Source organism: Hipposideros armiger, unplaced genomic scaffold, assembly GCF_001890085.2.
Source record: "Hipposideros armiger isolate ML-2016 unplaced genomic scaffold, ASM189008v1 scaffold_173, whole genome shotgun sequence".
NCBI classification, from domain to species: Eukaryota; Metazoa; Chordata; class Mammalia; order Chiroptera; family Hipposideridae; genus Hipposideros; species Hipposideros armiger.
The window spans coordinates 851,179-878,444 of NW_017731523.1; the positions used below are offsets into that span (position 1 = coordinate 851,179).

General features: G+C 34.7%; 1 protein-coding gene across 1 annotated transcript in view; it reads right to left on the bottom strand.

Annotated features, from left to right (window-relative positions):
- Window positions 1-622: 622 nt before the first annotated feature.
- Window positions 623-27,266, bottom strand: part of CCDC178 (coiled-coil domain containing 178) — a 342,837-nt gene continuing 316,193 nt past the window's right edge. The window contains exon 20 of the mRNA XM_019652065.1: window positions 623-703. Within this exon, the coding sequence (XP_019507610.1) occupies window positions 623-703 (81 nt within the window). The remainder of the gene's footprint in view (window positions 704-27,266) is intronic.

A 27,266-nucleotide genomic window follows, 5' to 3' on the forward strand; every position in this document is an offset into this window, starting at 1 on the left:
GACTAATGATCCATGGACAAAATGAAGCATTTAAATTTATTCATTAATCATTCATCTCCAGCTCATTGAAAACTTTAAACTTCCACAAAATTAAGATAGAACATTGAGGAGTGATTGAGAGAGACAGCTCTCAGTGAGCTAAAAAAGATTGGTAAACACAAAAACAAAAGTACATTAGACAGAGTGTCTGAAAATGTCACATGGGCATAGGTATTGTTACACTTTACACAAACTTTAAGTACTGAATCTCAAAGCCTTTATTTGGGCCAACACGATGGGGAAATCTGGGGAAGCGAACAGTCACTGTCAACACTGCCAGTAATTATTCTCTCTTCCAATTAATGGTGACATAGATTAATTATCAGATGAGGCAAAGCCAATTGCAATCAGTCACCCAGAGCTGAAATTAGATCGTTCCTGACAGCAGCATGAAAGTCACCTGTTTCATTGTTATGGATTTGCTGTAAGTAAAAGAGTGGCAAAGCATGCTGGGAGGTGAGTGAGTTTTTCGTCCATGGACGTGTGAAATGGCAAACAGGTGAATGTCCAATTACACTGTTATCTGAACTGTGTGACTTTTCTTGTCTTTTATTTAGGCATCCAAGATACATTGGTTGTTTGCTTAACCATCGTTTTCACATGAGCCATCTGCAAAAGACTGGAAGAAATCTATGATATGTTGCATTAAATTTGAAGATTCTTCCTGTTTAGAAGTGACAAACAAACAAAATCAATAAGTACTCATTAATTAAGAAAACAAAGCATTATTATGAAGTCATACATGTGGAAAATGTATGCACAATAAAAATAACAATAAACACCATTACATTATCCTTTATAGGAGACAAACAATATAAACACCAAAGACAAGTGCTTTTTCCCATGACCTAGTAAATTCTTAAAATTAAAAATCAAACTAGCTTTGGGCTGGCCGGGTGGTGTGTTGGTTAGGAGTTGGCTTGAGACACCAGTTCTGAACAGCAGGGCCCCAGTTCGGATCCCACATGAGGGCCAGTCACACTGCGCCCTCTACAGCTAAGATGGTGAACAACAGCTCAACCTGGAGCTGGGCTGCTGTGAGTCGCCCATGACGGTGTAGGCTGCAGTGGGGCTGGCCGGCAGCTGGTGTGAGTTTTTGTGAGCTGCCATGAGATGCTGTGAGTGGCCATCCAATGGCCGGTGAGTGACTGCCTCACCCAGGAAGAGCGCAATGATAATACCAACAGGGCCAGTGAAGAAACGTCCTCCACAACTAGACTGAAGAACAAAAGGACAGCAACTTGTCTGTTCCCCTTCCCTGATTCCCCAACGTTTCCCTTCCCCAATTCCCCAATAAAAAATCTTTTAATAAAAAAAAATATCTAACTAGCTTTAGGGTAGAAGGTGAATGAGACACTTAAAATACTCTACCACTTTAGATATTCGTTTACGTCCATCATCCTTGCCCCATTCCAACAGCTTTTAGATAATTTTATTACATAGAGAAAGTGAAAGCCGAGTTATTGTATAAGGCCAAATTATTATTACTGTCACTAGTCTGTTCTTCATATTGCCTCGATGATTGGTTGTTTATATTCACTCAACAAATAAATTTGTTTATAGTAATGGGGAATAAAAGGACAATTTCTCACCCTCATGGAGTTTATATTCTATTGTTTGGAAAGAGACAACATACACACACACACACACACACACACACATACACAAAGGCATATACATAATTAATAAAATATATGTATAAAACATAATATATATTGATCACTACATGCTGCAGTAATATAGAAATACCCACCACTTTCTTCTAATCATGTATTTCTTCTAAACGCAAACAAGAGCAAAATCAATAACATAAACAAGGCTAATTTTGATAATCTTGGCCTTAAGGTCTATTTATTACAAGAGATTTTTCTCAGAATATTCTATTATGTAAGAAAAGTCTTCACTTTTGTTTTGGATATTAAGAATATTTACTATAAATGTGTGCTCTGGCTTTTAATATTGATTCGGTCTGCTGCCATTCTAAATGCATGTTATAACTGAGCCATAATACATACAAGTGGCTTTCTGAGTAATTATTACATGCCTCATCCCTCAAGTGCTATTCATAGCCTCTATACCAAAGGCTAAATTGCCTTAATTACCCAAGAAGTAAAATAATCCCTTGAAAGGTCTGGCTCTGGATGTCTCAATGCCATCAAGAACACGTTTTCTAAATAGAGACACAAAGACTAAACTTAAGCAGGTATAAAGCATTCTCATGGAAACTAAGTGATTTGAACTAATCCCACTTAGATATATGGTAAGATATATCTTGATATTTATTACTTGGTGATATAAATACTTCTATAGTTATTTACAAAAAAGACTTTTATAAAACATTTTTCTCTAGGAGTACGAGTATAACTCTGAGAAAAGAATGGAGATTTTAAATGAGAGATAAAAATAAAACATTGAAAAACAATCTGAATAAAGACTTAAAAATGGCATCCTACTCTTAAAGAATCTCATAATTGGATTCAGTAAAGTTGTATGAGAAAAATGTCCCATAAGAATAGTCAAAGGTGATACAATCACTTATTAGAAATAAGAATTTCCTAGATATACTAAATATTGAGCCAATGACTGAACTAGAAATATATTTGTCTTTGAAACCAAAGGTCATTATGACTGATTAATTTTAGTTTTAAATCCAAGCTCTAGAAATCATATTCCTCTCTCTCTACATACACCTGTCAGAGGACTAGACCTTTCCCAGGATAAGCAGCAACCCCCAGGCAGCAGAAGCCAGCAGCCCAGACCTGACTAATGGTCACACAGTCCAGGCCTCTGGCTGGCTAAAGGTAACATTGTGACCTAAGTTATGTTTCAGCTCCTGAGCCCTAAAGAGGAATGACTACAGGCTACTTTCCCATTAGACTGGACAGAGGGACACTGGAAAAGACCTCAGAACTGTCCTCAGACCTGAAGAAATTATTTATTATCCTCATCTCACCTTGAACCAATTGGCTAGCGCTCACCATGGCCCTGAACCCTTAACCCACTGTCTTGTGATTTTGCACTATATAATCTGTAATGTATTTGCTATCAGAGGAGTCAGGGTTTTTAAAGCATAAGTTCTCTGTCTCCAAATTGACCAATTTAATATTAAACTATACTGCATACTCCTGCTTTTGCATTTGTTTGGGCCAGCGCACACAGTCAGGCAACTCAAGTAAAAATATTGGGGTCTGGTAACATTCTGTAATACATCATCTATACATCACATTGTGTGTTTACCACCCAGAGCAAGCTCTCCTTCCATCACCATATATTTGACACCTTTTACCCTCTTCTATCACCTCCCCCCCTTACCCTCGGGTAACCACTAAACTATTGTCAGTATCTATGAGATTTTGTTTCTTTGTTTTGTTCCTTTGTTGCTTTCAGTTTTATATCCCACATATCAGTGAAATCATATGGTTCTTGACTTTTTCTGTGTGACTTATTCTTTTGTATATATATATATATATATATATATATATATATATATCACATCTTCTTTATCCAATCATCTATCAAAGGACAAAAATGAATGGGACTATATCAAACTAAAGACCTTCTGCAGAGCAAAAGAAACCATTCACAAAATAAAGATGCAACCAACCAAATGGGAGAAGATATTGACAAACAATGCCTCCAATAAGGGGCTAGTATCCAAAATATATAAGGAACTCATACAACACAACAACAAAAAAAAACAAACAATTCAATCGAAAAATGGACAGAGGATCTGAATAGACATTTCTCCAAAAAAGACATACAGATGGCCAATATGCATATGAAAAGATGCTCAACATCACTAATCATTAGAGAAATGAAAATAAAAACCACAATGAGATATCACCTCACACCAGTAAGAATGGCTATCATCAACAAGACAAATAATAACAAGTGTTGGAGAGGCTGTGGAGAAAAGAAACCGTCATACACTGTTGGTGGGAATGCAGATTGGTGCAGCCGCTATGGAAGGCAGTGTGGAGGTTCCTCAAAAAATTAAGAATAGAATTACCATATGACCCAGCAATCCCTCTCCTATGTATATACCCTCAAAATCTGAAAACATTTATCTGTAAAGATATATGTGCTCCAGGGTTCATTGCAGCTTTATTTACTGTGGCCAAGACAAGAATCTATGTCTTGATTATCGAGACAGCACATGAAAGTGATGATAGTGACTGAACCTTGATTCTTGAAGTGAAAGACAACATATAGGAAATATTCATACATAATTTCATTTTATGATGAGCACTGATAACCTGCATGAGTCCATGTGCAAATAGGAACATGGTTGATGAATTTACTTTCCATGCTTTCCTACTTCAGACATTTGTCAGTGATCAAACTTTAGCTCTTGTATTCCTGAGATGTGTGAGTCTGTGTATAGAAACACATACCATTCAACATATTGTAATTCAGCAGATAACCAAATGGAGAAACAGTGCATTTAAACCTTAATTTTGTATGATAAATCTAACGAGGTTAATTCCTGCTTGCTTTAATAAGTAGCTAATTACATTGGTATGTGATTTGCATAATAAAATGCCAGTTTGCATTCTGTTAATTTTAAATTAGCGTTACAATTACATTCCTGATATGTAGGAGTGTTTCTAAGGTGCTCAGAATCCATTTGCTTAAGTTGGTAGATACTTCTTCCATGTTGTTTTTTTCAGTAGTGGTTAGGAAAGTAAAAAAAATTTCAGTGAAGATCAAATCCAAGCTCTGTATGAAGTTAAGAAAAAGAAGCCCACTTTTGAATTTGAAATAGTAAGATTTGTACTTCTGTGTTTATAGAAAGTTTTGCACATAGTCACATTTTCAAGGTACTTTTCATTAATTTTCATCAGCTTTTCTTCTTTTGCATCATGCAAATTTTATAATGCAGATATTATATCTAGTAATATCACTTGCTGATGGATACCAGAGAGAAAAATATTTTTGTTCCTAAATTAGAATATGTACTGTTCCTCTATTACTAGCAGTCACTATTATATTATGATCTATTTTAAATAATCCATTAAAATGTCTATAGGTCTATAAAAAAACTAGGTTGTCTGCTTCTAAACATTGATCAAAAGAAATAAAATAAAGATCTAAACCCTTTGGTTTTGCTTTATGTTGGGAATGATTTTCTGGAGTATTCTTAGGGAGCTACTTGGGTGCTGTGGATAGAAATAGAAGGAGGTGGAGAGTCTCAGCAGTGTTGAAAAGTGACAGATAATAATATGGGTTTGAGGGGCAGGGAATGACATTTGAAAGGACAGTGAGGCACCTACTTCACAGACCAAGTAGAACTTCAGTTTCATGATTTTTTTTTTTGTACCCTGCAAGACACTTACAAAGTTGCTTTAGACCTCACAGTCCCAAGGGCAAGACAGAACTTAACTCGGCAGATCTGTAATGTGACGTGCAATTAATGCTCTATGAGCCGTTAGCCAGAAAAGAGTTCAATGGTCATCAGTTAAAACACTGTGATGATAATTTCAATTACTAGTTAATTTCTAGATTTGAGAATATACTTTATTTTTTAAGTATGATTACATTCCTTCTGAGTCCTCATATGAGCTGAGAGTGAAAATCTTTGGCGCTTGACTATTCAACAGGCGTATTCTGCTATACGAAAACAATAAAAGGAAGGAACAACTGAATGGGAAAATATGACTGTTCAGAAATGTTGTTTGGGAAGAGGAGCCCATTTTTAAAAGGGGTACACTGGCAATTTAGCAAGAAGCTGTCCTAATAAATTATTAGAGGCTTTATTACATTTCATCAAGAAGGAATCACGGAGGTCACTTTTTAAATGAAGCCGTCAAGTTAAAGACTCTTTCAAAGAAACCCAACACAAAGAAATTTAAAAAGGCATGTTATTTCATCTCTTGGAGCCTTTAGACCAGAGTGGCACAGTCCTGCTTAAACAGCTATGGGGTGGGAAGGACAGATGTGTGTAGAGGTGTGGGCAGTTAGTCAAGCTACAAACTTACACCCAAATTTAACACATATTCCAAAACTTTGGAGGGGGTAGAAAGATAAAAGGACACGTTTTATTGTGTTAGCTTTGTTTCTTAATTCTATGCTTGAATTTTGCTTTGGTGTGATCACATAAATGAACGAACTTGCCATAGGAAAAAAACAAACTTCCTCCAGGTAAGGATTGGCTAACATGTCTCCAAGAAACTAATACAGTGACCGGAAGATATGCCCTTAGCAAATTGTTGGTGGTGATAAAAAGTAATCCATTTAAACCAAGATTTTTGTTCCAATTACTATCCCACCCAGTTGACTACACAGAGAGAAAATGGGGGATACTCAGGGGTCAGTTCGGTAGCTGTGGTGCTCTTTTCAACTGCCGTAGTGAATGGGTTTGAAATTCATAGGTGTTCGAAGTCTTTTGCCCTGAAGTTTTCTGAGAGGAAGTTGTTAGGCATATCCAGTGAGAACACAAATAACAGAGTGACCCGCCATAGCTTTTTCCTCCCTTGTTTACTGCTTTTTGAATGCTATCATATGTTGTCCCGGGATTCACTTTAGCACTAGCTAAGATGAAAAGTAGACACAGAGCTTGACAAACATACCACTTCCAGATCAATCTTCACAGCTCTCTAAGTGAGGTGTAATCACTGTAAATCTTTTTTTTTTTACAGTTGATTTATATTGTAATTAAGGCAGAGAGGAAGCACATACAAGACCAAAAGTGGAAAAGTAGCACACATTTTTCATGGAAAGTTTTCCCCCTATAAGTCAGAGCACAAGAGAGTATTAGAAAAAAAACATTACAAGGAGCTAATCATGCTCACTGACATGATATGGGAGAATGCTACATCATCTGTGTTTTCTGTTTAAATGTATATATTTCAGTTGATTAAAAAAAGCACATGGTGAATTGATCTTGCAGCATATAAAAGCAATATTTCAGCTTCGGTGTTTTTTATTATTTTTTTTAATCAAATTATCTCCCAAAGCATTTTGACTGGAGTTTATTAACAAGGCAATGCAGCTATTAATGCTTTGCAGTGCACTCTTGCAAAGTTAAGTAAGAGACATGACTTTTCCTATGCATACTGATCATACCTTCTGAAGGTCTCAAAGAACTAAAGATTGCATAGCTGAGTGGTTTTGAAGAAAGAAAATTGTTACTTTGTCTTTTTTTATGCAATGTTATTAGATTTTTGGCGGGGGAGCATTCATAAGAAACATTATATTGCTAGATTTTAACTGGTATTTCAAATATAATCAGATTTCCAGAAAAGTAAGTTAGAAATTCCGAGAGACCAAATGAGCTGCAGGCCTTTGTGCAGGGATGGAGGAGACTGGGAGAATCCAGGACCTCCGGTGGATCACCAGGCTGCCTGGCAGAAAATGCAGTGTAATGCTATTTATATTAACCAGGAAGATAACACATCTTTGAAAACATAACAAATGATAAAGAGAAAGTGATGCTTTAATTTTGTATTGTACAAAATAATTAAAAAGAGGGCTACTAAACCTACACCAATATATTCTAAGGGAGGACACTATTTCAAGAGTCCTAGCTAGTAAGTTAAAAAATAAATAAAATTCTATGTGAATCCCTCACCCAACAAATGATCAAGCTCTGTGATCTTGCTAGATTGCTGGGGTTGAAAAAAATCTGTGGGTAATAACAGGCGTTATTTTTTCTTTAAGGAAACTAAGGCTTTTCTACCCAGAATTCAACATGAGAAGAAGGCTTGCCTCAAATTATTCCTGTAAATAAAATTGGACACTACTTCACTTTTTATTCCCATATTTATTGCTAAATTAATCAGCATAAATTTAATCCTATGTATGCTTTCCTTCTCAGACAACAGTGTTTTCTCTGAGGAAAAATAAAATGTTCTGTGCTCAAAAGTTTGGTAAACATGAAATATTCTATCCCACTTTTTAAAGAGTTATAAAGCACAACAGCATATTAAATGGTCTCAGATATTTTGAAATTATAAAAGAAAGAAATCCTGCTTAACGTTTTAATATCCAGTGTTTCAGAAATTTATTGTCCACTTGATCTCTTATCTAGTAGCACCTATTAAGATCCTAAAGGATATATTCTGGAAAAACTGTATTGGTGTGAAGAAAATAATTAAGTTAAAATGAGGCCTATGCTTAGATTTCAACCCTTGTATGGACAGTGAAACTTACCCTTCTCTTTCATTCATTCACTCAACAAACGCTTATTTGCATTTGTTATATCTAAGGCATCCCTTTATGATGCAATGGCACATATTGCTGTCAGAAGTAGAAAAATTGCACACATTTTTTGGGAAAGGTTCTAGCCACTGCTTCCTTCCCCACTTCAGTAAGAGTACAAAATACAGTTTGGCCTCAAGGAATGTGTAAATAACAGTTTATTACAACACAGGATAGGATATGGACATAGACGAGCGGTGGTTTTCAGGAGGGAAATACCACTTCTAGCTGTCAATTCAGTGGAATCTCATGAAAGAGATACCCTGTAGACTAGACCTTGAAAGATGAGGCAGGAGACAGAAAAGCAAGGGATCATCTTAGGGCCCACTGAATAAGTGTTCCTGGGGACACTAGATGATAAAACTGAAGGGGTCTTGAATGGTACACTGAAGGGTTTAGGTTTTATTCAAGGAGAAATGGGGGAACCACTGAAACTTATGAACAAGGAAATGGCAAAAATCAAGGTTAAATTAATGGAGTATAAGCTCCACATGGGTAGGACATGTGCCTTATCTTATATATCATGTGACCTGACATAGTGAGAGGTGCATGTGGTCTTTGATTAAAAAAAAACAAAAAAACGGTTGATTTACTTATGGGTGAAATTAAACACACAGTCACTAATAAGCACAGATGAATGTTGAAGACTCAGGAAATTATTATCCTTCACAGTAATCAGTAGTTTGAAAGAGTTCTAAGCTATAGATATTAGGAGTTTGTTTTTTAGTGGCTATATATTATACACAATTTAAATCACAATTATGGATTTCTTTAGGATAAACATGTATAAGGAACTAGTGATTTGTTGACATTTTTAAAACCCAGGACACACAATGGTGATTTCTTCCTTCCATACCTCCCTCCCTTCCTTCTCTATTCCTTATTTCCTCAACTCTTTATTAAACACTTATATTCAAGGCATTGAGGCTCTCAATACTTTTATTTGTAACGTTTTTCCATTGCTAATGTACTCATATTTACGCAGAATGGAAGGGCTATGAAGCTCATGAGAACACAGAGCAGTAAACAAACCCATGGCATAAATTGTTCTAGTCATGAGGGTAGAAGTATAAAGAAGGGAATAGTCTGTTCCACGAGAGGTTAGTTGTACAATTTTGGAGCTGGGGAAAGTAGAGGTGGCTCTAGATAGGTCTTCTCAGAAGAGGAGAGAACGTTCGCAAAGGCACAGGATTTTTAATGGCGTGGAGCCTGGTCAGAATTCTAAGTGGTTCCATTCAGTTCAATTGTAGAATGTGAGCAAAGCACGGCTAGAGATATAGTTGGAAAGGTAGACAGAAAGCAGATGGATATTGCATACCAAGATTTTCTGTTGTATGTGATGGGGACTCACTGACGGACCCATTTTAAAGGATCACCACGGCAGTAGTGCATTTTTAATTGTGATGTAGCCATGATATAAGATTTAATTACAGCAAGCTCCAATAAAACCTATATATCCTACTCTGAAGGTATTCTTTTTTTCCCAATGTGTTTTTACAATTCTTGTTTAGGATTTATCTTCAAAACCAACTTTATGGTCATGTCAGAACATTTCTTGCTCCTAACTTGAAACAAAAATGGTATTAATGAAATCAATCACTTATTTTACTCATCATTCTTGGCTTTGAATTTGATTGTTCTAGAAATCGAATCCACACAAATGAAAGAGACTTGGCATTACCATATGTGCTTGAAAGTGTATGCTGAGGGTTCTAAAGCTGGTTCCACAGCTGTTGTCAGCAATGCAGGCATAATTAGACCTCACAGTGACTGGTAAGGTTTGCTTACATAAGTATAAGATGTGAAACTCTCATGTTACTATATCTCATGTGAGTTTGCCAATGTATACAATTTGTGAATATGAACATAGTCCCAAAGTTTGAAACTTTAATTTGTCAATTATTCTATAATAATTTACTTTAGATTGCTGACTCGATAAAGTTTGACTTGTAAAACAGGCTTATATGAACGAGTTTAGCACTGGATTTTCATTTTGCTTCATATTGTATAGAAGTTCAAATTTTCCTACATATGGTCTTTGAATTTTAACAGTTTTCAAACCAACATATTTCAGCTCAATATGAACTTTTGTTTGAGTAAAAACACAATTTGGAGAAGACCACACAGCATAAAATTATGAAGCACTTCAGAAGCCCAATCAAATGAATTATTTGCCAGGAAATGACCTAAAACTATGGGATCATGAATTGTAGAATTCTTACAAAGCTGGATTTCTGTGTAGCAGAACATGTATTTTTGATGTGTTTGTATTTTTTTTTTTACCATGTTGGTGCAGAAACAACTATCATTTGCTTTTATACATTTTCAGCTTCATATCATCCAGTTTTAAATGTTAAGAGGAAAAAAAAAACCTGAGATATCCTAATATTAGTTTAGTTAGGTTCAATTTTAAATGGGCTTAAGTGTTCTCTTTAATTTTTCACTTTTACACAGACTAAGATTGAATTACCTTTCCCTTGCCTTATTTTACAAGCTTTAGGGAAACCATCTCTTGCACGTAAAAATAGCTTCATTCGCTGCCATTTACGAACTACCTCTCTTTATATTACACTGGGCAATTGGAATAAGCATCGACAAAAATATCATAATATTGTATACTGCCTTGTTGCTCACACCATTAAAATTCCCAGATAACCTATTTCCAGGGATCCTCCTGTGTTCTGAGTGTCCTACTCGTCAGAGGCCCTCAAGAATCCTTACTGATGAGCATGAACACAACCCTGATGATGAGTTAACCTTGTAGGTGGTTAAGTTTAGCTTTAAATACAATTCAATCTCTTGAATTATCCCTAAAAATGAAACAGCATCACTCTGCTTGTGAATTTGAATTTTGTTATTATTTCAACAAGCCTTAAAACAAGATATCTTTTTTCTTAAATCATATTTTCTTTAAACTCTCTCTACACTGGCTGCTTTCGAATAAATATGAAAAGGGAAAATATTATTTGAAAGGTATTAATTCAAAATATATAGTAGTAAAAATTTCAAGACTGAATGTAGAATATATTTATTACGAAAAAATATAATAGATGCCTGATTTACTCTTTTTTTAGTTCTACTGAGGTGTAACTGACAAAATTGTAATACAAGCCAGACAATTAAGTTCATGAACTCATCCTAGAAAAAGTGCTACATACCTCATTGCTGAATATCACTATGGTCACCTTCGAAGTACTCCCCTTAGGAAGCTATGCACCAGCGCCAGCACCTAGTCCACCCTTCAAAGCAATTTTGGAACTCTTTTTGTGGAATGGCCATCAGAGCTGTCGTCTTATTACCCTTGATGTGCTGAATGTCATCAAAATGTCTTCCTTTCAATATTTCCTTTATCTTCGGGTAAAGAAGGCAGTCATTGGGGGCCAGATCAGGTGAGTAGGAAGGGTGTTCCAATACAGTTTTTTGTTGTTGGCTAAAAACTTCCTCACAGACAGTTCCGTGTGAGCTGGTGCATTGTCATGATGCAAGAGACATGAATTGTTGGCGAAAAGTTCAGGTTATCTTTTTCACACAGCCTTTTCAGCACTTCCAAATAGTAAACTTGGTTAATTGTTTGCCCAGTTGGTACAAATTCATAATAAATAATCTCTCTGATATCAAAAAACATTAGCAATATTGTTGCAACAAGTTCACAAACTTAATTGTCAGATCTCATATATTTAAAATCTGCAATGCGAATGATTAGATAGAGGAATACATTGTGACAGCATTCCCACCAAGAGTTAATTAACACATCCATAACCTGACAGTTTTTTTTAAATTAAAGTTTACTGGGGTGATGGTTAGTGAAGTTACATAGGTTTCAAGTGTACAATTCTGTAATACATCATCTATATATCACATTGTGTGTTCACCACCCAGAGTCAGTTCTTCCATCACCATATATTTGATCCTATTTACCCTCATCTACCACCCCTTCTCCCTTACCCTCTGGTAACCACTAAACTATTGACTGTGTCTATGAGTTTTTTGTTTCTTTATGTATTTATCTTGTTCCTTTGTGGTGTTCAGTTTCATATCCCACGTATAAGTGAGATCATGGTTCTTGACTTTTTCTGTGTGACTTATTTCACTTAGCATAATAATCTCAAGATCCATCCTTGTCACAAATGGCACAATTTCATCTTTTCTTATAGCAGAATAGTATTCCATTGTGTATATATACCACATCTTTATCAAATCATCTATCAAAGGACACCTTGGTTGTTTCCATGTCTTGGCCATTGTAAATAAAGCTGCAATGAACATTAGAGCACATATATCTTTATGGTTAAATGTTTTCAGATTTTTTGGGTATATACACAGGAGAGGGATTGTTGGGTCATATGGTAATTCTATTTTTAATGTTTAAGGAACCACCACACTGCCTTCCATAGCAGCTGCACCAATCTGCATTCCCACCAGCAGTGTATGAGGGTTCCTTTTTCTCTACAGCCTCTCCAAACACTTATTTGTCTTGTTGATGATATCCATTCTAACTGGTGTGCGGTGATGTCTCATTGTGGTTTTTATTTGCATTTCCCTGATGATTAGTGATGTTGAGCATCTTTTAATATATCTATTGGGCATCTGTATATCCTCTTTGGAGAAATGTCTATTCAGGTCCTCTGCCCATTTTTTAATTGGATCATTTTTGTTGTTGTTGTTGAGTTGTATGAGTTCCTTATATATTTTGGATATTAGCCCCGTAGCAGAAGTGTTATTTGCAAAAATCTTCTATTTGGTTGGTTGCCTCTTTTATTTTCTTGATGGTTTCTTTTGCTGTGCAGAAGCTTTTTAGTTTGATACAGTCCCATTCATTTATGTTAGCTTTTCCTTCTCTTGCCATTGAGGTCAAATTCATAAAATCCTCTTTGAACCCAAAGCCCATAAGTTTAGTACCTATGTTTTCTTCTACCTGACATTTTTATTTTTCTATTCTATTCTATTCTATTTATTCAGTGAGAACACTTAAGTTCTACTCTCAGCAAATTTCAATTACGCAATATAATATTATCAACTATAGTCATCATGTTATACATTAAATTTTCAGACCTATTCTTCTAGCTGAAAGTTTGTATGCTTTTACTTGACCCCTAGCCCCAGCCCCAGGCAACCACCATTCTACTCTCTGTTTCTGCTTGACTTTTTTTTTTTTTTAAGATTCCACATATAAGTGATACCGTGCAGGTTTCTCTGTCCGATTTATTTTACATCACTTAGCATAATGTGCTCCAGGTTCATCCATGTTGTCACAAATGGCAGGATTTCCTTCCTTTTAAAAAACTTAGTTAATATTCCATAATTTACATATACCACATTTTCCTTTTTTATTTATCTAACCACAGACACTTCCATACCTTGGCTGCAGTGAACATGGGAATACACCTATCTCTTCTAGATAATGATTTTATTTCCTTTGGATACATACCCAGAAGTGGGGTTAATGGGTTATATGGTAGTTCTATCTTAAATTTCTTGAGGAAACTCCATACTGTTTTCCAGAGTGGTTGTACCAGTTTACATTTCCATCAACATCATTCAATATATAACACTTAATAACATAAGTAGAAATGTAAAATTTGCTGCAATTTACAGGGAAAGAGCTAAAGATTTTAGGAATATGTTTGTCTGTCTAATTTGGATTTGTGGGGATTTAAGCTTTTGTGTAAGTAAAAGAACTTGAAAATGCACTCAATACTATCATATCATTGAATAAAACTTCAAAGTTGCATAAAGAGTATCTTGCAAATTGAAAATAGACACAAGGTTCCATAATTGGCATTCTTACAAATAACAATTTATATTAGCAACTCTTAATAATTACATTTCTTGGTTTAGATTTGTAATCTTCAGAGATTATTTACAAATATAATTACACTGATTTTTAAAATGTTATTTAAAAGAATTTAAATTTTAAAGAAAGCTTGCAGAGTGTCTTTGGGAAAAACAAGGTTTAGCTAAATATATTAGAATTATCTATTATGGGAATAAAACGACTTTGCTCTATTGCAAGTGTCTGAAAATATCATTTTTCTGAATTTTTGCTAGAATATAATGGTTCCTCAGTTCTGAAAAGTGTCCAACTAATATATGTAAAAGCAGTTCTTAATAAAATGATTTATGGTACTTCGTTATTTTTAATGCTATTGTTGCTTTAGTATCTCTGTAAAGCAAGCACTGCTTATTTTGTTTCATATATTTTTATTGTTTTTAATGTGGGACAGTTGTGCTTCTAAGTACTACAGATTTATTTGTTTTATTGAAAAGAAATAGTCTGTGAAACTAGATTTATTAATATGGCCAATAGCAATTGTTCTATAATCCAGTCATAGATTTATTCTTTTTCATTTGGTTAATATCTATGTTAACCTATGCTTGAAGGCAATTTGTTGGTATATAACCTTACTGAAATTACTCTGCCTTGAGGGATAACTTGGGAGTATCATGGGACCATATCCTAACAGTTTAATTGATCACCTTCAATATTTTCTGCATCTATCAATTGGCTTAGCTGGTAAAGTCACAGTGGTAATGGGCTTTAGCTCAAAACTATAGGCTTGATTTCTTTAGGAAGTGAATCACGTTTCTTATAGAGAAAAAATATGTCTACAGATTTTATCAATATCTTGGGCCATTTGTCTTGAAAATTCAGTCTGTGTTTGCCTTGCCATTGGCAAATCATAGCCTATCTTATTTAATAATATAGAACAGTTATTCATCCCATTCCTGAACTCATCTTTGTTATTTAAAAAAAAAATTGGTCACCTGGCCAAATTAAAAATGATGATCAGAATACTTTATAGAAATGTTATATTTAATAACAAAAGAATTAAGGAGCCATTTATAGCTCATACATTCATAGATATTTTTCTTATAAAACCATGTCGTGATATAGTCTTTCACTGTTAATTTCTGCACACTTAAAATTCTTTTTTCAATGGGTTTTCTTATTTTGACACTCTGAAGTTTTTGCTATTGTATATTTACTTGTAAATAACGAGTTCATGAATAAATGCAAATTGATAACAAGTTTTGTTTATATTGATATTTCTAGAAATGTTAATTTGTAAGTTTCCTTTTACATGTAGCTCATGACTTTTTGGCTTTACACAATTTCATAATTTTTTTCTAGCCTTAAGAGCAGACTAAAACCAGGAAATACACATGAAAGACATACAATATCATTTAAAAAAATAAGTTGTCCTCTACCTGTGTTAAAAAACCCACTGTCTCCAGGGCATATTTTGGAAAACTAAAAAGATTTCTTCAAGTATATTAAACTGAATCTCATATTCTTCTTAACATTGGCCTGATTTATATGTCTATTAATTATCAGATTATTTCCTGAATACCATCTCAAATAACCCTTTCATAAAGCTGCTCATTTTATTCATCAAACATAAAGAACCAGTTAAAATGTGTGTCCCCTAAAAGTGTTCTATGGGGTATACTGTTGAGTAAACCATGAGCTCTGCCCACAAGGATGTTAGATATTTTTGAGGAAGATATTGTGTGTGTGTGTGTGTGTGTGTGTGTGTGTGTGTATTAGGTATATATCATATTGATACCATATGTACATATTTGATATGTATGTAAACAATATGCATTCTACATTGTATATGGCACTACTGAGAATATAAAACTTAAAATGGCATTGTTTACTTGGTTCCAATCTACCTGGTGAAAGAAATTCAAAACATTAAGCTCTACTAAAACAATTGTCATGATAGAGAGGTATGAACAAAACAATCTCTGCCTACAAAGGCAGGAAAAATATTCACACTCTTTATGAGATAATAGAGTTGAGGGTACCAGAGAGAACTGGGAAACAGTGATGGAAATGACTTCAAATGGACCAGAAGCAGCATCAATGGCCAGGAGGGATAGAGACATATCTGCCTTGTTCCCTACTCTCTATCCCTTTCATCCAGCTCTGTAGTTGTTCAAGTATTTGCTTAACAAGAAAGGAAGGAAGGAAGAAAAAAGGAATAGTGGAGGATGATGTTTTGCTGAATTCATAAACCAGAATATGTAGACAGGTAAAAGAGGTATCTACGTTAGAAACCAAGAGCCACATCCAGTTAAAGAAAAGTCTTGTCCTTTGCACTACACTATTCGCTCTCAAATACCTTCTCTATCTCCAATGACATGGCATTATTTGAGGCTACTAGCTGGTCAAACTGAACTGCTGCAAGAGCATTCTAATCAGTCCCCTCACATAGACAGGAAACATCTACTGCATCGCCCACTTACGACCCGCCTACCTTCTACTTTCCACATATCAGCCTAAGATGTCTTTCTCAAACTCAAATGTTATCATCTTCCTCTCTTTCTTTATACTCATCAAATCCCTCTCCCCTCCCCCCACCAGTGTCCTCAGGATAAAGCCAAGCTTCTTTTCATGCCACACAACTACTTGCTCCTCTGTAGCTTTGGTCCAGCTGCATTCTATGTGATTCACATAGACTTATTGCAATGCCAGTCATGTGCATGGTTCTTTCAGATCTAGGTCTTACTACTTTGTCTGGAAAGTCTTCCCACCTCTGTCTTTTACCCTGTTATTGCATTTACCACACTACATTGACATTACCTCTGAACCTGTCTTCTCTATCATAGACTACTAGTTTTCTTAAGATCAGGAAATGAATCAGGTCCATTTCATATCTACAACACTTACACAGATATTTGATATTTATTGAGTTAATGAAAAGTTTCTATTTTTTGTACATACACACAAATATATACATATATGTATATATATACACACACATATATATATGTGTATATATATATATATATATATATATATATATTCTCAGATCATTGCCATGTCTTAGCATTTCCAAGAAGTTTAGAAACAACTTGTCTCTCTGTAACTTGGTAAATTCATTATTTATTTCACTTAACCCTTACAATTTGTGTCATTTGAATTTGCTGATTGGTTTCCATTCATACTTTCTTAGTGTTCCATAATGCCTTATGGTCAACAAAAATTTATGTAAGTTTTCAGTACCTTCAGGTATTCAGTATTAGATGCTACTTGACTACAAATACAGTCTTTATTCTCTTTTCTAATATAAAGTTTATGCTACTGTTTTTCCCTGAGTATCTTTCTTTTTTCCATTTGCTAGCCATTAGAGTCTACTCTTTCTTATTAGAGTATTTAATTTCTCTCCTGATGTATATGTTAAAGGTCTTTTATTTATTTTCCTATATCTTGTACTAATTTACACATTTTTTTCCATTTTGTTTTGCCTGAGAAGTGACTTAAGTTATATTCTTGCATTTTTTTTTATTTCCATAAACATTTTTTTAAAATGAGAAAGATCAAGGAACAATCATGAATGTTTCTGTTTAATAAACCTAGATGTGTGGGAGAGGACTTTAAAGGCTCAGATGCTAGCCATCAATATATTTCTTTTGATGCATATGCAAATTTTATTTAAACTCAGAAATACAGCATAAAATGTTTTAAGTAATAATGATTTAAGTCTGGATAATATGTCATGTAATACAGTTAAATATCCACTTAGTCTAGCAGATGCCATTATGTAGTGTGTTCTCCACAATAAGTCAATAAGATACAAAATCAAATGCACAAAATTGAGGTGTTTCTTACAGAAAAATCATTTTGCCTCTTCTTCCCCAAATAATAAAACAACTAAAATTGTTGCTCTAAATAATTGGCCTTGGTAAGTCTTAAAGAATAATAAACACATATTGTATAGCAATATGCTAATATTCCAGGTTAAATTTGTAAATTAAAATTTCAGGCTAAATTTTCAAATGTCTAAATAAAAAGCATATGTTATTTTCAGGCAATTATTCACTCTATAATTGGAAGAAATATACCTCAAAGAAACACAAGCAATTGGCTGCAATTGCAGACACTGATGATCACCATTTTATAACTTTTTTCTCATTGTTTTGTTATATAGCACTTTCTTAATTTTTCTCCTAATTCTTGGTCTTCTATTTTTCCTTTGATGGATAACATGCTTCTCTCCAGCTGAACCTAGGAAGCCAAGTTACTTGCCTTCATTCCTCTAATTTTCTCTTTTTCCATTAATTTACTCAAATGTATCCTTTTTTACGGTTGACCACAAAACTATAACCCTTCTTGGTCATCAATGTGTCAATCAGTATTTCAGTTGCTCAGAGGATACCTCTATAGGGGATCCCATTCTCTTATTAAACTATATACTGGGAGTGCCAAAAAAATGAACACTTTTTAAGAGATGTTATCTGTGTATTACTTTTCAAAGTTGAATTGAATTAAGGTAGCAAAGTGCAGTATGATGTTCGCTGAAAAGGTGGTGTTAATCAAGTGAATGCTAGCGTCATTCATTGTATTACAATTTTAATACAGTTTTTTTTCTCTTTTAAAATGTGTATACATTTTTTTGTCACCCTCTGTATAACCTAAATGAGACTGTGACTTGGCTTGAAGTTAGGGCCTTACCAATTGTCCCTTCTTATTATTTTGGTTATCCTTAACTCCAAAGCTTAGAGTCATATTGTTCTTGTTGTTCTCCTCCATTTTACCCTAATGAGTCCACTGTTTTAATGTCAGTGGCTTCATGCCTCTGAAATGTCCATCATTTCTCTTTATTTCCTTTGCTGCTACTCTAGTACAGGATCTTAACCACTGCAGACTTAACAGTTTTTATAGTAGCTTCTTAGCTCCATTTCCCAAATAGTTTCACTGAAAATCTCAACTAGATGAGTTAGCTTTTTGTCACTCAAGTACTATAACTCTCTTAAAATGACTATTCACTTTTAGCTGCATCCTGTTTGCTCCTTTGCCTAACTATCCTTGTCTTCCACAATATATCCACAAAATACATTCATAGGACACGCTTGAATGCTCTCTACCTCTGTCTCTGTCTATCTCTATCACCTTTATCTCTATCTCTACCTCTATCTCTCACCCTAAACATGAGCACTCTGCAGTAGTGTGTTTCCTTTGCCACAGTATGGATCGAGAAGCAGAAAATGTGTGATCTAAACCTGGCTCTACCATGTACATGCCGGGTCGCAGGGATGGTTCATTTCAGCTCTTGAGAGTTAATTTATCTTATTTTTACAATGGGCATAATAAAGACGTCCTTCCCAGAATTATCTGTGATCGCTAAATTAAAATAAACACAAATTGAAAAATAGAAAAGGCTGTAGAAACGCAAGCTAATGCAAAGGTACCAGAACTCATGAGCCACCCCCGATGCTGTCTGCATTCACACAGTACAGCTTCCTCTATTTCTTCTCTGAAAGACTATAGAACACAACTAACACAACATTGTGAGACGAGCAACTCCTTATTGGTGATGTTTGGAAGAGTTTTGTTTGTTTTGTTTTTTCCTACCTTAACTTTTACCACATAAAGAAAAGATAAAGGAGGACATGAGAAAGCTTTTCTGTAGGATCGTTATTTCGAATCTGTCAGGATAAAGTATTTCTAAAGGAGAAAGGGAAGCTAAAAGAGAAAGGAAGAGATAACGAAAAGGAGCACTTTGATACAGCAAAAGTAACATTTTATAATCCAACCTCGGCCCTGGGTTTTGCCTTTTGAATGAATCAGCTGGCTGAGAACTTTTTGATCCAAAACAGGGAAAGATGCCAGCTGGCAACTCTAGAGGCTAAATACAGAGATCCTTCTAGTTCTATAAAAAGGTTTTAATAAGAAACATGCATTTAATTTACTACAGAAGAAGAAAAGAAAAATCTGATCCCTTAGTCTTGCAGTATTTGCTATAAATTATACGTAAATGGCTATGGGATAAAAATTTCTGACAATATATAAAAAATTCTGATTTCACATTTTGCTCAATGCACTGAAGATATTTTTGTTTTTTTCTGTTTGTTTGCTTTTTGCATCCAAAATGGTGTGATGTTAACCTAGCATCAGGATGTGGAATCAGCTCTGCAAAATGAAACCCTCTTGTTCAAACAGTGTCGGCAACATCCATAGGCATTTGTGCCTGGGAAGGTGTAGGTCGGGGCATGTGATTAAGAATTTGAATGCACTGAAGTCCAATTTGTGAATGTTGGGGAGCCTTACACTCATCACTAACTAATTTAGCTCATTTACTTAATGCTTCTAATCAATTTTAAAATTAGGACATCAGAATATTGGATAAGGTATTATAGGTTATGTAAGAAATATGCCCAAGAGTAAATCAGGATATAGGAGAATGCTGCGTATTTCATAATTTTATACTAAGCAGTCAAGTTTTCATTCTAGTAGGTCATTTGATTCTCTGCAGGTGGCTATGCCTGCCTCTAAAGAGACAGCCCTGGCTCACATGTTACACAAATGGAATGCGATTATCTTTGTGGGTAGCATCGTATGATTTGGAGTAAGTCTTTAGGTCTAATATAAAGATCCTTCAAATAAATCATCCAGCTAAGCTTCTGTGGCCCCAAACTCCTAATTTAAAAATGTTGATAAATGAAGTACCTCTTTAGTTAATAAATGAAGTATCTCTTTAGTTATCCTTTGTCAGCAACATTCATTTTAATGGAAAGTGAGTTTACAGGGTTACATGATTGAACTACTGAGCCAAGTCAGTGTTGGCAAATGATGGGCTAAATTATTGATGTTACACACTAATGAATTCTGATGAGAAATAAAACACAGACATTACGTTTCAAGTGGTTCATAATTATTTTTGTACTTTAAAAGCAATTTTATTCTTTTTCCAAATCATACTGGTTCTGTAAAACAAAAACATAGTTAGTGATTATACTAAAATTATTGAGTTTGTGGCAAAAAAAAATGCTCTTGCAAGTTTTCATTTCTAGTAAGATAATGTTATTCACACTAGGTTTCTGATTTCCTTATAGACTTCTGGGAAAAGATAATTAAATTAAATGTCTAAATTTTAAAACCAGTGTCTTTAAATTAGATAATCTGCTTTGCAACCATGGTTAGCATTTCAATAGATGTGTTTATAATCTATGATATGTCTATCAACACAGTACTGGAGCTGTGTTGAAATATCATAATTATTTCAGGTAGTGACAAATACAGAGGGACTCCTGTGAAGCAGCTTTGTTTTAGTATAGAAGCTATCTTCAAACATGTGATACAGAATGAAGTGCTTACTGTAAAATGATAGATATTTGATGGTCAGGGCCTGGTGCCAACTAACTGAAGTGAGTTCTTAATCAGGAAAGGCAAAGAGGTCTATACATTCCATAATGTAATGATAGTCCTTTCATATCTCCTCATGAATTAACTGTCCCAGGCTGAGATTTTAATTGTATGGATCTGTTACCTTCCTTTTTCCTGGTGGAGTGACTCAAACAAAGGTTCAGTATAAAGAGATCTTAGGCTGATTTTGAATACAGAGGGATTAGAAGTAGAAGTCATAGTTGACGAGGTGTTAGTTCGAAGTGTCATCACTTGCTGGTCATGAGTATTTGAACAAGTCCCTTAGCCCCTTTACAGCTAGCTCAGTTACCAACCCCCCTACCTGGGGCAACAGGTCCTCTTCTCCTATCAGAGAGGGTTGTTATAATTGAAACATCAGATATGCATACAACTGAAAACTGCTATGTAAATCTAAGGTACACAACTTATATTTGCCTCGACTCTAGTTCATTTCAGGGAGGCCATTGGAATTAGTGTGGAAAATACTCTTTTTTCCAACTGAGAAATCTGATGTAGGGGAAAGGATTGAGAAGCGTTTTTAAGTCAAGATTTGGCCAACACGCCAGATTATTTTCCCCTTAGAAGAATATATGCAGATCCATACAAGAATGAAAATTCAAAGGTAAAACTTCTTTCATTGTGTTAGATTGAGGTAGGAGGTGCAGTGCAAGGTGCTATAGTTCTCATTTGGTGTACTCTATATGAAATTTTAAACAGTGGGACTTGTTTATCTTAACTCTGTAACACTCCATTCCAACATTAAGGTTTACTAACTCATTTCCTTCATCTTCATGATTTTCTCTTTATCTATGGTAGACTTGGCACCATTTGTGAATAACAAGGCTACTTCAAATTCTATCTCTTTAGTGCTTTATTAAAATTTTATTAAATTTATTAAAATCTTAATGTCTTCCTTATTATAACTACACTGTTCATTGTTCTATAATCTTGATACTTTGGGATGAAAAATCATATGTTTGAGTTAAACTCACATCAAAGCAGCATCATTACATAATGATGATGCTAAGTTGTATGAAAAATACCTACTGGATATGCTCCATTAGTCACTAATTTTCAAACTCAAAGTTCTGTCTTTGAAAAACTCCTCTCCCCCACACCACTGACATGGCTTCTTCACTTGAAAAATGTACTGCCTGTATAAAGTGAATTTAAAAATAATCAAGATGCTGGGTATTATTTTAAGTCCAGGAAAAAATCAGAACAAATAAAATTTATAGCTTAATAAAAACAATTATAAATATGCTTATCTTATTTTAAAATTTAAAAAAAGCAATACATTTTGGTTTTAACATGTTATTTAACAGAATAAAGGGAGTAGATAATTTAATGCATTACATTTAATACGGAAAAATGTTTTATTAACCTCCTGAATCTACATCACATTGCTATATGTGTGAAATGAATGTATTTCTATCTTAGATATCAATATTTGAATTGAGATTCTCCTGTGTTTATTTTCAAATGGAAGGAAGATAGGTGATACAATGCTACCATTGTTACCTACAGGCAGACGCTCATAGATGTCAGAGAGACTTGTAGGTATTTTGAGAGATGAAAGAGTCAGAAGACTAATACCATAGGTGATAGACAAACAACAATGAATTAGAGAGTGAAAGGTTAGGAACAGAGTGGAAACCACTTTGAGGGAAACAGGAAACAGGAGTATAGAGGCTATGGGGAAAAAAAAGAAACTCTTAAACACACCCAAATCAATCATTTGGCAGCCAAGTCATCATATGAAAAGAATAAAATTGAGTTGATTATACTAACAGTCAAGAAAAACTTCATTTATTCAACATCTTTATTGGGATGTTTCTAGGTGCTAGCCTAGGTTCTATATGTTAAATGCTTAGTTAAGTGCTAATTAAACAATAAAGATACTCCCTAAGTTGGGCACACTGGAGATGTGACCCTGATCACTTCTCAGACCTCATTTTGTGCTCTGCTCTACCCCAGCCCTGTGATTCACCCAGACAATCCCTCTAAATCCACCTGAAGGAAACCATTAGCTTCATGCTCCCTTGAATTGCTGACTCTATCACCTCGGGTTAGTCTTGCGTGAACTTAATTTTTGAACAAAATTAATTACTATATTTCTAAAAATATTAGAAATATTGTTATAGTTCTAAAATATTAGAAATATTTTCTAATTTTGCTTATAATTCAATTTTGGACACTCATGATACAGAACTGTGTTAATTTCCAAATATTTGGGAAGTTTTCTAAATATCTTTTAATTATTGATTTCTAATAATTCCATTGTGGTTAGAAAACATTCTTCACTTTTCAATCCTTTTAAATTTATTGAGACTTGTTTTACAAACCAGTATATGGTCTATATTTGGAAATGTTCCATATGCATATAAAATAATGTATATTTAGCTATTGTTGAATGGAATGCTCTTTCTATAAAGATTAGGTCACGTTGGTTGATAGTGTTGCTCAATTCTTCCATGTTGTTAATATTCTTGCTGCATGTTCTATCAAATCCCAAAAAGAAGTGTTGAAATCTCAAACTACAATTATGCATATTTTTGTTTATAATGTAAATGTTCTCAATACTTGCTTAATGTATTTTTGAAATTTTCTTATTAGATTCATATACATTTAGGATTGTTACATGTGCTTGATAAATTGATTTCTTCTCTTAATAAAATGATCCTCTTGATCCCTGATAATTTTCTAGTTATGAAGTTTAATTTATCTGATATTATTTATAGCCTCTCCAACTTATGCTTGGTGTTGCATGACATGTCTTTTTCCATCCTTTTACTTTTAATCTACCAGTGTCTTTATATTTGAAGTGTATAATTTTTAGATAATTAAATTTGAATTCTGTATATTTATCTAATGTAACTATATCTGTTTTTATAATTGTGGTTTTTAGTCAATTTATATTCAATATAACTTTTGATAAGATTGAATTTAGGCCTACAGAATCAAAATTTTTGCTAGATACAGAACTCTGGGGCGCTATTCTTCTTTCAGCAGTTTAAAGATATTCTTCTGTGTTTTCTGGATTCCACAGTTTCTGATGAGATCTTACAGGAGATTTTTTTATTTACATTCCTCTGATGCTTTTAGATTTTATCTTTAATCTTCTCTACCTTTAGTTTTCAGGAATTGACTACAATGTACCTAAGTATGATTTTTATGTACAAGGTGTGATAAAAAAATATTGTGAATGCTTAAATTAAAAAAAATTATTACAGTAAAAGACACATTGCCATTAATCCCTCTCAGAATCATCCCCCTCGCTTTGAACACACTCATCCCATTGTCCTTGCCACTTTCTGAAGCAGTTCTGGAAGTCATCTTTTGTGTGTCTTTAGTGGCACTGTCATGGCTACCTCATGTCCTGAATCTTTTCAAAACCTTTACCTTTCATGGTCATTTTGACTTTGGGGAAGAGCCAGAAGTCGACCGGTGCTGGATCCAGTGAATAAAGTGGATGAAAACACACCGTAATATTTTTATTTGACAGAAATTGCTGTATCAGAAGCGATGTGCCACACGGAGCCTTTCCGTTGTGATCACGAAATATGGTGAATGCTGCCGCCGAGTGCCATCCAATAGAAAGGCAGGGATCTTTAATATGGGAAGCTGTGCAATGAACCTTAGTAACAGTGTGTGACAAATTTCAACTTGTTTAGTGCAGTCAGTCAGGTGTGAGCTACGGTTGTGAGAAGGTGTGTTTTAAAGTGTGTGGTAAATCATCCTCCATCATTACAATGCTCAGTGTCACAGATCGCTTCTGGTATATGGCAATTTCTGTCAAATAAAAACCTCACAGTGTGTCCTCATCCTCCTTATTCACTGGATCTGGCACCATGTGACTTCTGGCTCTTCCCCAAAGTCAAAATGATTCAGGACATCAAGGCAGCCATGACAGTGCAACTAATGAAAGAGGACTTCCAGAACTGCTTCAGAAAGTGGCAAGAACAATGGGATAAGTGTGTTTGAAGTGAGGGGGAGTATTTTGAGGGGGGTAAGTGGCAATGTGTCTCTTACTGTAATACATTTTTTTTTAAATTTAAACATTCACTGTATTGTTTGATCACACCTTGTATATATCTTTTGGGGGCTTCTTTGAGTTTATTGGATATATAATTCATGTTTTCCACCCAAATGGCCATATCATTTTTACACTTTTTATGCTTTAAGTGCTCTCCCCTCTGGCAGCTGATAAATTAAGCCATGGTAATACCATGAGACTGTTGGGACTTGTAACAGACTGCCCCCAAATATCTCACAATGGCATACTGATGATTCTGAATTAAAGTTACTTGACAAGCAGCCACAGTCAGAAAGGGTGCCTTGATACTTTCTTGATTCCTTGGATGCAGGAAATATATCTCTCATGTGAAAGGTGTCCTCACTGAACCCGGAAGATACCACGAATCACTAGAGTGAAACAACCCAGAACCAGAAAGTCTGTATAATCAACTCTTATTGCCTCTTTTCTAATTTACTACTTTGTTTAAATTCCTCACAAACAAATACCAAACTTTGCTTAGATTCCTGTCTATTGAGCTCTAACTTTCTTGGTCATGTCTATTTTTCACAAATTTATTGTTACTTTGTCTAAAAAATATAAAAATGTGCCAAGTTCAATCATTTCTTTGAGCTTCATTTTATGATCTGAGCATCGTAATGTGATTCTCTTGTGTGCAAGTATTACATTAGTTTGTTTCCTGTTAACCTAGCCCATGTCAATTTTGTTATTTTATTACTAGCCCAGCCATAAGAACTAAAGAAGGGTAAAAGGGGGGATATTCTCCCTCTCCCCAACAAGAAGAAATACTTAAGAATTACATGCCAAAATTTTGGCACTTGGTTTGATGAATGAATGGTTAAGAATTATTTACTGAATGTTCAATGCATTTCTGGAATATCAAACCTAAATTAGTCAGCCTATTATCTGTGGCCTTATTTAAGACCTTACTTTATCTCTTGTCTTTCACTGTCTTCCTCTAAGACTATGTAATCTCAATAACAGACAAAACTGCCATAATAGGGTGGTTAAAATCAGGTAACCTGTAGCCAAACTGCCTGGGTTAAATCCTGTTTCTTCTATTAGTTATGTCACCCTGAGAAAAAGAATGTAATCTTCATGTGCTTCAGTTTTCTTTTCCATAATGGGGACACTGTGATAGCTCTTCCTAGGGTTCTTTGAGAATGAAATGAATTGCAATTTATGAGGCACTGATGACAGTGTCTGACATATAGTAAGGACTAGATAAATGCGTTGTTAAAAAAAAGAAAACTAAGGAACAATGTCTAATCCATAGCCCTGAAATCTGTTTTCCAAGTCTCACATACTTCCTCTGCTTGAAGGTGTTCCCCTCCTTCCATCACACACAATGTTCCCCTTGCTCTGTTTATCTTCAGTTACTCATTCCTGGAATCCTGCTCCAAGTCCCATCTCTCTTACAAAGGTATTATTGCCCCAAATTCAGGCCTAAGTAGCTCTTTCCACTTCCTAGCCAACCAAAAAGTGTATGGTCTATACCTGGTAATGCTTAACCATATAACTGGATAGCCCCTAATATTTTGTATATCTGCTCTTGATATTACATGTCTTGCCTTTTTATTCTCTAATAATATCAAATTAGTTGTCATTTCCCCTGTACACTATGCATGATGCAGTTTTATTCTTACATAACTTTATCTTTGTTCCAGCCATTTCTCTTTCTATAACACCCTCCCCACCTTTTGTTGATGTTCCCTCACCTTTCAAGGTTTAGTTTAGGAGTTATCCCCTTCAGAAAATCGAGCTTACATTCGCAGAATGGGCTGAGTGCCCTTCTTCTAGCCATCATTTATATTTACACAACATATCATGTCTGCCTCC